Here is an 11,016-nt window from a genome sequence, read left to right on the forward strand (position 1 = left end):
TGTATTTATTGAGTGCTTACTGTATACTTGGGCACTATGGGAGATATGAAGGTGAAGAATACATCCTTGGGGAACTTACAGTCTGTCTTTTGGGAATGATAGGGTAAGTATACACACAAAAAAACTACAGTATAAATGTGGATGTAAATAACACCATATGAGAATTACAAAGTAATGGAGGGGGCGATTTAGAGGAAGGAGAGACTACAATTGCTAAATCTTTGGGGATGGAGATTCCATGGCCCCTCCTGGTAGCCTCTTCCAGGGATCAGTAATTCTTCTCTTAGCTTGAAAGTCCTTTCTGGAGTCTCACAAACATTTAAAATCTCTTCATCTGTTCTTTGGTGGTGGAGAATGACAACAAATAAGCATCCCTCATTTTCACACCCTCCTAGATTTAAAAATAATTAAATCCCCATGACCTCACCTTTTTCTTCTCTAAGGCTGAACCCCAGCTCCTTTGACCTCCTCTCCTAATTATAGGGAAGAGGTGGTGTGGAGCTCCTGGTTCTTGTGGTCCAGGAAGACACTGAGGACCCCAGGTCTCCCTTTGAGAGGCTCAGACTGGCACAGATAGGACGGTTGAGCCCCCTGATTGCCTTCCGTGGGGATGACTGTGGAGGAGTGAGGCTTCCTGGGGCGGTAGTGCTTCCAAGCTCAGCTTCTCTGGGAGATCTTCAAAGTTAGTTAGCTGGATTAGGGAAAACGTGGGCTCCTGGGTCCGAAGAGCTGCATAGGCACAGAAAACCTTGTGAGTGCTACTGGGCCTGGAAAGTTTCTCCTCCTTATAGCTCTTACCCTGAAGATAAACTTTGTTCTCAAAGCATCACACCACCAAGCACCAGTTTGGGTCCCCAGAGCGATGAATGCTCAGCAGAGGACTAGGACTATGGAATCTATAGGCTGTGGACTCAGGACACCCCCTCCCCCTCCCTAGGCCCCTCCCACCAGCCTCAGCCCCAGCCCCAGTCACTATATAACCCTTTGCTTACTAACACTTAGCTCTGGACCCTGGACTGGCAGAGACCTGATTTAAAAAAATTTCAGCCCAAGCACAAAGAATGTATAATCTTTGGCTGATTCATCTCTTTGCGAGACCTCTCTTTCTGTCTCTTTTTCTCTATCTGTCATATACATGGGAATAGAGTGGGGTGACCTGGAGGGCACACAATCTTCCAGCTAGCAATTTCTTTAGGATGTCATTTTTTAAAATGTTATTGATGGATTTTGGTTTTAACATAGTCTAAATTACCCCCTATATCCTTCTCCCAGAGGAGCCATCCCTTATAACAAATAAGTTTTCAAAAAAAGAAAAAGAAAACAAAAAATTTCACAAAATCTATCATCACACTGAAAAAGTCTGAATATTTTCATAATGTTTCACATCTATAAACCTTCCCCAACCCCAGCACCTCTGCAAAGAAGTAGGGGACAAGCCTTCAAGACATCTCAAATTTTGTGAGCATAAACTTGCCAATGGAATTGGCAGACAGAGGTCCCAATCTCAGCTCTGTGACTTCCTACCTGTATAACCTCAGAAAGCAAATTTCCCTTTCTTGTTTTCAATTTCCTCACCTGTAAAATGAGGTACTTAGAATAGATGACCTCCAAATTTCCTTCAAACTCCAAATCTTAAGATTCCTAGGATCTTCTAAAGAATTTCATTTTTAGCATACTTAGTCCTGGGAAGCAATGATTAGGAAAGGATGATTGTGTTCATTGTATAGATAGATAAACTGAGGCCCAGAGGGGTCAGTGACTTTGTCTAGAGTCATACAGAAAGTGTAAGGGGAGTGCTGTATCGAGATATCTGGTCTCCTACCCTACCTCATTCCCAAATCTGCTACCCTAGCCATCAGACATAACTGCCCCCTTGGAGCATCAAAAAGAATATAAAAATTGCCATTGCCCACACCCTAGACCCCAATGACTTACAGACCCTCTTCTGAAGCTTCCTTAGCAGTAGCAACAGAACCAGGAGAACAAATGGGAGCAACACAGTAGAGAGAGTGATCAGGATGTGGGAGGTACGCCTCTGGTCTGGAGATGACCTGGGGAAGAAAGGAGGAGGGATGGCTGAGGAAGAGTAGGAACTGGGGAGAACGTAGGAAAGGATCTCGCTTAAAACCAGAACATCCTAGAACTTGGAGTTGGAAAAGACCTTGTAGGCCTTTTAGTCCAACACCTTCATTGTACAGAGGAAGAAACTAAGGCATTGAGACAGAAGGTCAATTGCCTTAGTTTGCTAGTCACAAAGTCAAAACTCAGACCTCTGGAGAGTCAGCCTAGGGTTCTTTCTCCCTCACCAGGCTATATTAGAGTGTCTATATTCCCAAGGTGGCCTGGCCATAGCAGGTGAGAAATGTTCTATCTATCTGAAATTGTACTGGATTAGGAACTGAAGATCTGTTCTAGTCCTTTCTCAGACAAAATTGTTAGCTGTGTGACCTTAGGCAAGACACTATCCCTCTCTAGATCTCTGTCTAAACCTCCAAAATGAGGGCTTTGGATTAATTGTTTTCATTCATCCCCACTGGCTCTTTCATTTTATGATTCAAACTATCTAAGTAAACTATGAGAGAGAAGAGGAAAGAAGGAAGAGAAAAGGAGGGAGTAAGAGAGGGAAAGAAGGGAAAAAAGGAAGGGGAGAGAGAGAGAGACAGAGACAGAGAGAGACAGAGACAGAGAGAGAGACAGAGAGAGACAGAGAGAGAGAGAGAGAGAGAGAGAGAGAGAGAGAGAGAGAGAGAGTTTCCAGCACAGAAAACAACCTCTCAACTGAGACATCTGAAGGGGTAAAGAGAAGTGACAGACTAAGGAAAAACATTGTCATATCTTGTCTTTATCTCTAAATTAGTGAGCTGAAGAAAGGAAAGAAGGAAAAGATAACAAATCCCATGCACTCCTCATCAATTCTAAGTCCGGTTTTAGGATGAGTGGGCAAAGATGAAGAAGGATCACAGAACTGACCTAAGTGGCCAGAATGGCAAGAGTAGTGCCTCTGGAGGAGAGACAAGCACAGGCTCTTACTTCTCCATGAAGGGCTTATTGCTGGACGGAATCAGGAGTGCTGCTCCTGGGATTCTTCTCAGTGGTTCCTCTGAGTGACTTTCTCTACCAATGGTGGCTGTTCCTCCTAAGGCTGAAACTTTCCCTTTTCTAAAGGTTCCTGAGGACCACGCGCCTACATCTGTATCTGGGGCTGTAGCTCTGGTGATCCCCTGGGTCTGTTGGTCTGTGCCTGGAGTTACTTCTCTGAGACTGTCTCTGACCATTGTTGAAGCTCTGGTGCTTCCAGGGCTGTTTATGGTGGTAATCAGAGGTATTCTGATGTTCACAATTCCCTCAGTTAGCCTATTTGTGCTTCTGCTGGTTGATCTCCTTTCTCTAATGGTTCCTACAATCGCCTTTGTCACTGCCCTAGTTCCTGAGACAAAACCACCTTCCATTACATTTGATGTTACTTTGGCTCCTGAAGTCTGTCCCTCTGGAACTAGATATGCTGCTTTTGTGGTTTCCAGAACCCAGTCACCAGTACCTGGAATTGGGAATCTAACTGTTCCTAGAGTCTGTATATTTTTGCTTGAAGCTTGTACTGGTAGCTGAGTGACTCTAATCAGAGTTAGATCTCTGCTAATTCCTGCCTCCTGTCTTTTCACCACCAGACTGTCAAGGTCCTGTGTGCCTACAACTGGAGTTGTTCTTCCAAGAGTTCCTGAACCCTGTCTACCCGCAACTGAGGTGATTGTTCCAATGGTTCCTGAGGTCTTGGTTGGAGTTACGTGTCCTCTGCAAGTTCCCGGACCCTGTCCTTTTGTAACCAAATCTGCATCAAAGATCTGACCACCTGGAGCTCCAGTTGTTGTTTCAATAGTTTTGGGAAACCGTCCACCCATATCTAGGGCTGTTGCTCCAGTGGTTCCTGGTGCCTGGGTAATTTCACCTGCAGTGGGATCTCTTCTGCGGGTTCTTGTCCCCCATCCCCCTGCAAGCAGGGTTGTGTCAAGGTCCTGTCCACCTGTAGCTGAAGTTGTTCTAATGGTTTCTGGTGCCTGGGTAATTTCACCTGCAGTGGGATCTCTTCTGCGGGTTCTTGTCCCCCATCCCCCTGCAAGCAGGGTTGTGTCAAGGTCCTGTCCACCTATAGCTGAAGTTGATGTTCCAAGGGTTTCCATGGTCTGACCTCTGGTAGCCAGAGTTGTTGTGGGGATGATGCTTGAGGGAATTGTGAGCATGGCAGAATCTAAAGAATGATTGACTTGAGCTGTTAGGAAAGAACACAGGTTAATTAATGGCAGTGCTTGCATTTGCATTAGTAAAGAGGCTGCATTGCAGTTGGCTAGAAGCTGTTTAACTGATCAATCAAGCTAAGTATTACATCAATAGGCATGTTCGCTAAAATACAAATTGAAGGAAACATCAATGGTCTCTGGCTCGGCACAGTCCAGGGCAAAAGTGGGAATCGGGCAGCCACGTCTTCTTTCTATTCCCTGATCCCATTTTCTAGGATTCCCTCTATCCCCAATCATCCACTACCCCTATGCTGTCCTCTGACTTCCCAGAGCCTGCAGCCTAGAACCCTCCCTTCCTGTTCCAGAAAGGCCCTTCTCCTCAAATTTATCTTTTTCTCCTCCCCCAGCTGCTGCTTCAAAATCCCATTCCCTTAGTTCAGCAGCAGTTAGATGTTGGGAGGAAAGCTCTTGATGAAACAAACCTCAACTCAAGTAATGAATAATTGATAGACTTATGAGGAAACTGTGGTACAGAGGAAAAGAGCATTGGGCTTGGAGTCTAAAAGCTTGGCTTTGAGTCTAGGTTCTGACATTTCCTGGTGTGTGGCTGTAGATCAGTCACCCTGCCTTGGTTTCCTGATCAATGAAATGAGGACTATGATGGTTACTTGGACACAGTGGGCCCAGTACTCCATCCTGTGCCACCTAGCTGCCTTTGGTGTATGGGTTGGGCTAGATGACCTCTTCCAGCTCTCAGATTCTGTGATGCCAATCTGAGAGTAGGCAGCATAAAGTGGAAAAAGCACTGTCTTTGGGGTCACCAAGACCTGCTTTCCCATCCCGCCTCAGGCACAGCATGTATGTGTGTGTATACACATATGTGTGTATGTATATATGTACACACATATGTATGCAAATACACGTATATCTCAGAGAAAATGTATAATGAAATTTAAAAAACCAGAATGATAGATGTACCAGACACCTGGAATGTTAGTTACTGAAGGTGAGCATTATACTTATCTCTGAGCTTCCTTGCCAGACAAGACCAAAAAGGACACATATTGGGTTATAGAGCTCCCATTGTCTGGTCAAAGGAAGCCTATGAGTTCTTCTGGAGGGACTCCTTTTCTTCTGGTGTTGAATTCTCAGAAGTCACCCTAACATACCATTGAGATCCTTTCTGCTGCAGCAGATATTCATTTCAGATGCCCACCATCCCCCAGATGCCACTGCCTCATGCTCACCAGAGGTCTTAAGGACCCCTCCTCAGCCCCCCCACATCTTTTGGGGGGGGCTTTGTGGAGGGCAATTGGGGTTAAGTGACTTGCCCAAGGTAACATGACTAGTTTGTGTGTTGTGTCTGAGGCCGGATTTGAACTCAGGTCCTCCTGACTCCAGGGTTGGTGCTCTATTCACTGTGCCACCTAGCCGCCTCACTTCTCTGCTTTTTTTTTTTTTTAAGCAATCGGGGTTAAGTAACTTGCTCAAGGTTACATGGCCAGTTATTATTTCTGGGTGTGGTGCTGAGTATCTGAGCCCGGATTTGATCCAGGTCATCCCAACACTGGAGCCGGTGCTCTTACTCGCTGAGCCACCTGGCCGCCCCTAAGCAATTGGGGTTAACTTGCTCAAGGTTACACGGCCAGGTGTTTCTGGGTGGGTGCTAAGTGTCTGAGCCCAGGATTCGATCTCCAGGTCTTCTCAAACACTGGAGCCGGTGCTCTTACTCGCTGTGCTACCTGGCCGCCCCACACTTCTCTGCTTCTTAAGCCTTCCTCATTTCTGTCTGATTGCTGAGTTCAGTGCAGGTACACCCTATATAATATTATCCCACCCAACCTAGTTAATACTTTGTGACCAAGTTGATATAAAGTCACAGGCTACTATAATAAGGCTTCTAAAGGCACGAGTCCCTCCCTCCCTGTTCCTGGGGAACTCCTCCACATTCAGATTGGTAAAGAGTAGAGAATCTGACCGATCAGAACATAATTGCTGGATAAGCCCAGGAAAATTCCCCAGATAAGATGAAGTTTTTTGTTGTTGTTCATCCTTCATTCTAGAAGAGGACATGACATCACAAAGGTGACGCCATGACTTGCTAGAGAATGGGATTTAAGTAAGGGAGGGCAGTGCAAAGTCAGAAACCTCACTTTAAGCTCTGGAGCCATCTGGACCCAGTGGCAAGAGATAGATCAGGACGACTGGATATGGCCCCAGATGCAGTGGGTGACCTTGATCTTTATAAGCTAAGGTCTTTTCCAGGTCTGAGGTTGACTGAGGCAATGTCCACTCAGTCACTAAAGCTAGGCAAGAAATGAAGCAAAGAATGGCCTCTTTTACCTAAGTTAAAAAATATCATTCTGGGAGGGGAAGACCCTCAGGGTTTCTGGCCCAAACCAGAAATGGTTGCTATTTACATTTACTCTGAGCTAACAGGGCACAAAACATTGACCAGATGAGGCTTGAACTGGGACTTACTGTTGGTCAATTAATGAGATCCAGAGTGATTTGGGTTTAAGGCATGGTCCTGAGGAGGATTTCCTGACCAATAGAATCTCTTCTGCTCCATTTTCCTAATGTAAGCTTTTACAGAACACATTTTAAGAGGAATATCTGTCACATTTATGAAATTATTGCTATGTAACAAACTTCCCTCCATATCAGAATCAGATCTGGAAGGGACCAGAGAGATTATATAGGCCAATCTTCTCATTTTGTGAATGAGCAAAGTAGGGCCCACAGAGATGAAATGCCTTGCCCACAATCACAGAGGTAGTAAGTGGGGAAGTCATCATTTGAACCCAAATGCTGTTTCTAGACCCAGTACTTTCCCCACTGCACTCTAAATGTTTTCACTATAAAGCATGGCAGTGTAATGTTAGCCTGTACCTGTAGAGACGGTTAGATTCATGCTGACAAAGACCATATCTGTTCTAGGTCCAATGCCACAGCGATAATACCCTGTATCTTCAGGGGCCAACTGGGCCAACATCACTACAAACATGCCCGAGCTGGGCAAGTCCAGAAGAGTCACTCGGCCCTGGTAGCTCTGGCTGATGAAGAAGTTGGTAGAGATGATGGTGTGGCATAACCTCTGAGGCGGGTACAGGCGGCACCAATATTTCCTCTGGTGCCTGTTGACAGGTGTGGGAGTATAATGGCACTTGATGGTGACCATTCCCCCAGGGTCTCCAGTTACCAGTCTTGGACCTTTCAAAGCACTAGTATCTGTGGGAAGAGGTGGGGAAGTAGGTGAAGTCTTTTTTTTAATTGTTTTAAAATTAAATTAATTTTTAAAATAATTTCTCTTCCTCCCACATAGCCCCACTGGGAAAAAAAAGAAAGAAAAGAAAAAGAAAATTTTAATAGAAATGTATAGTCAAACAAAAAAAAATTGTGAGGGTCTATTTTAACCAGAAGAGAGAAAGGCCTAGAAAATCTACCAAACTGGACCATACAGAAATTATTTATGATGTATTTGCCCTTTGATAACAGTAACTCACAAGATCCAATAGGGGAAGAACACTCCCAACTCCTCTGAACCTCAGTCTATCACCTTTTTCACTTCTAATGGCAAATGGCCAGAAGCCACCTGGCTACATCGTAGAGAAAAGGTCCGGTTAGGCCAAGAGTTGACCACTATCATGTGGCCCATCAGAAACCCTCTTGAACTTTGCAGGTGGCTTTGGGTATAGGCAGGGTGGGGAATGGAATCACAGGTCTTGCCTGCCTGACAATCTGAATATTTTAGGACTCTAGGAGTCACCGCCAGGCTCTCCTTTACTTACCTTGAAGCAAACATAAGACGAAGAAGGGAATCATTTTCCATCCTGCCCTGAGATAGGTGCCCTGCAAAAACCATTGCAAAGGAAACATGACCTGAGAAGAGGCAAATGAGTGACTTTGGGTTGATCTCTTTACCTTTCTGGTCCTCAGTTTCCTCATCTATAAAATAATGGGGTTGGACTAGATCAGGGAACTTATTTTTAAACAATTGCATTTCATAACCATATTTCAATAAAAGTGATTTCTTTTGTAAGCCTCTGTATTTTATCTCATACATCATTTCAAGAAGGGCTCATAGGCTTCCCCAAATAGAGTGCCAGAGGGGTCCATGACACTAGAAAGGTCAAGAATCTCTGACTAAATGACCTTAAAAGCTCTTTCCCATTCTCCTTTCTTTATTTGTACCTTTGCCCTAATTACCTCCTCATGCCTAAAATACTCTCTCTCCTGCCTCAGTTTCCTTGGCTTTCTTCAAGACTCAGCTGAAGGTTCCACTGACCCTCAGATGCTAGTGTGTGCCTTCCTTCTGAGATGTTATTCTTTAGTCTCTCTCTCTCTCCCTCCCTCCACAATCTACATATATATATGTATATACATATGTGTGTACATGTATACACACATGTCTTATTTGTACACAGTTATTTACATGTTGTCTCTCCCATCAGAGCATGAGCTCTTTAAGGGTTGGAACAGTGTTTTTGCCTTTCCATCTCTAGTGCTTAGCACAGCCTAGCATACAATAGGTGTTTAATAAATGCTGGTTGGCAGAAAAACTCACTGGCTGACTGACTAACTGATATGAGTAGGAAACTAATGGGAATTGCCCTCTCTGAAAGATAATTCTCTCTCCAGAACATCATCTGCTCCCTTCTCTCCAATCATACAATCATCACTCCCACCACTCACCTGGAAGGGGGAGGGGAATAAGCATTTATTAAGTACCCACTGTGTGCCAGGCATGGTTCCAAGAACTTTACAAATGTTATCTCACTCGATCACCGGTACTATCATGGTGGCGTCCTCATTGTTCTCCCTGCTTCCCTGCCCTCTCCAATCCATCCTTCACATGGCTGACAAATTGATTTTCCTCAAGCACATTTCTGACCACGGCACTCCTCTGCTCAAGAACTTCAGTGGTTCCCTACTGCCTCTAGAATAAAATGAAAATATCTCTACTTGGCATTTAAATCTCTTATAACTTAAAACTCTCTATAACTTTGATACAGTCTATCTTTCCATCCTGGCCTAGAGTCATGAAGACTCATCTTCCTGAGTTCAGATCTGGCTTCAGATACTTCCTAGTTGTGTGACCCTGGGCAAGTCACTTAACTTTGTCTGTCTCAGCTTCCTCATCTGCAAAATGAGCTTCAGAAGGAAATACCAAACCACTGCAGTATCTTTTCCAAGAAAACCCCAAATGGGGTCACAAATAATGGGAGACAAATGAACAGCAAACGATAATATCTTTCCAGATTTATTTCATGTTATTTTCTCTCATGTGCTCTATGTTACAGCCAAACTGATCTAACTGCTGTTTCCTGTGCTATTTCATCTGCCAACTGTATGTCCCTCATGTCTATAATATTCTCCTGCCTTGTGGAGCAGTGAATAGAGCACCAGCCCTGGAGTCAGGAGGACCTGAGTTCAAATCTGACCTCAGACACTTAACACTTACTAGCCGTATGACCTTGGGCAAGTCAGTTAACCCCAACTGCCCTACTCTCCCCACTCCAAAAAAAAAAAAAAGCAAAGAAAGAACAACAACAACAAAAATATTCTCCTACCTTAATCAACTCCACCTCTTGGTAGCTAGGTGGCACAGTGAATGGAGCCTGGGCCTGAGTTCAAATCCAGCTTCAGACACTTCCTAGCTGTGTAACCCTTGGCAAGTCATTTAATTACCTCTGTTTCCTCACTTACAAAAAAGTGACAATAACAGTGCCTATCTCCCAGGGTTGTTGTAAGGATCAAATTAGGTAATATTTGTAAAGCACTTAGCACAGTACCTGAAACATAGTAAATGTATCATAAAACTTTATACCTCCCTTCTTCTCTTCCCATCCTTCAAGGCTCACCTCAGGTGCTACCCCCTAGGAAAGGCCTTTGGTGACCCTCCACAGATATTAGAACTCCCTCCTTCTCCCCAAAATTACTTTGGATTTACTTTCTACATTTACTTATCTGTGTACGAGTTTTCATTTCCCCCACCCACCTACAGAGTGTCATTTCCCCCACCCACCTACAGAGTGTAAGGTTCTCCAGCAGGGAGGGGCTCCATCCTTCTATGTCTGTGTCCTAGCACAATGTAGGCTTATAATAGATCTTTCTAGAATTGTTTTCCTGTTCCTAATTGTCATTAATACTCCCTCCTCAGTCACTGAGCTTGCCTTCCCATAATCTCCCAACTTCTATATCCAGAAGGCATATTCTGACTCTTTTGTGTTTTCAGACATCTCCACTCTCCCAGACTAACCTTCTAGGTCAGACCCACTTCCTCCTAAATGAGGGGAATTCATTCTTTTGGGAAGAAACTTTCTATTTTGCTCTTACTAGGTTCTTCTTAGCCACTGTGCCACACAAGGTTAAAAGGGAACCTGGGCCAGGCAGATATCACACTATTTGCTGGGTTCAAGTCCTATTTGTTTTCTTCCATAAGTCTCTGAATGCTGAAGGAGTTAGGTTCATCCATTCCTCCCAGCATCTCCTGTCTAGTTTCAGCCACACTGATATCCCCCTCTGACCTTCTACAGATTCTTTTTTATTATTTGAGTCTCTGTCTCTTTCTTCTTCTCCTTCTCCTCCTTCTTTTCCTTCTCCTCCTCCTCCTTCTTCTCTTCCTCCTCCTCCTTCTTTTTCTCCTCCTCCTCCTCCTCCTCCTCCTTCTTCTTCTTCTTCTTCTTCTTCTTCTTCTTCTTCTTCTTCTTCTTCTTCTTCTTCTCTTCTTCTTCTTCTTCTTCTTCTTCTTCTTCTTCTTCTTCTTCTTCTTCTTCTTCTT

General features: G+C 44.3%; 1 protein-coding gene across 2 annotated transcripts in view; it reads right to left on the reverse strand.

Moving 5' to 3' along the window:
• Nucleotides 1-11,016, reverse strand: part of FCAMR (Fc alpha and mu receptor) — a 47,820-nt gene continuing 36,804 nt past the window's right edge. Inside the window, exons 2-6 of one of the 2 annotated variants that reach the window (XM_069074357.1) lie at nt 8,024-8,084; nt 7,125-7,463; nt 3,031-4,264; nt 1,936-2,051; nt 1-729 (exon numbers count right to left, since the gene is read on the reverse strand). In XM_069074357.1, the coding sequence (XP_068930458.1) occupies nt 560-729; nt 1,936-2,051; nt 3,031-4,264; nt 7,125-7,463; nt 8,024-8,057 (1,893 nt within the window). In that variant the 5' untranslated portion in view covers nt 8,058-8,084 and the 3' untranslated portion in view covers nt 1-559. The remainder of the gene's footprint in view (nt 730-1,935; nt 2,052-3,030; nt 4,265-7,124; nt 7,464-8,023; nt 8,085-11,016) is intronic. The other variant, XM_069074359.1, reaches the window with a different exon arrangement.

Source organism: Petaurus breviceps, unplaced genomic scaffold (genome assembly GCF_028583685.1).
Source record: "Petaurus breviceps papuanus isolate PSGF00001 unplaced genomic scaffold, PetGlider_PUasm1.0 90895, whole genome shotgun sequence".
Taxonomy (NCBI): Eukaryota; Metazoa; Chordata; class Mammalia; order Diprotodontia; family Petauridae; genus Petaurus; species Petaurus breviceps.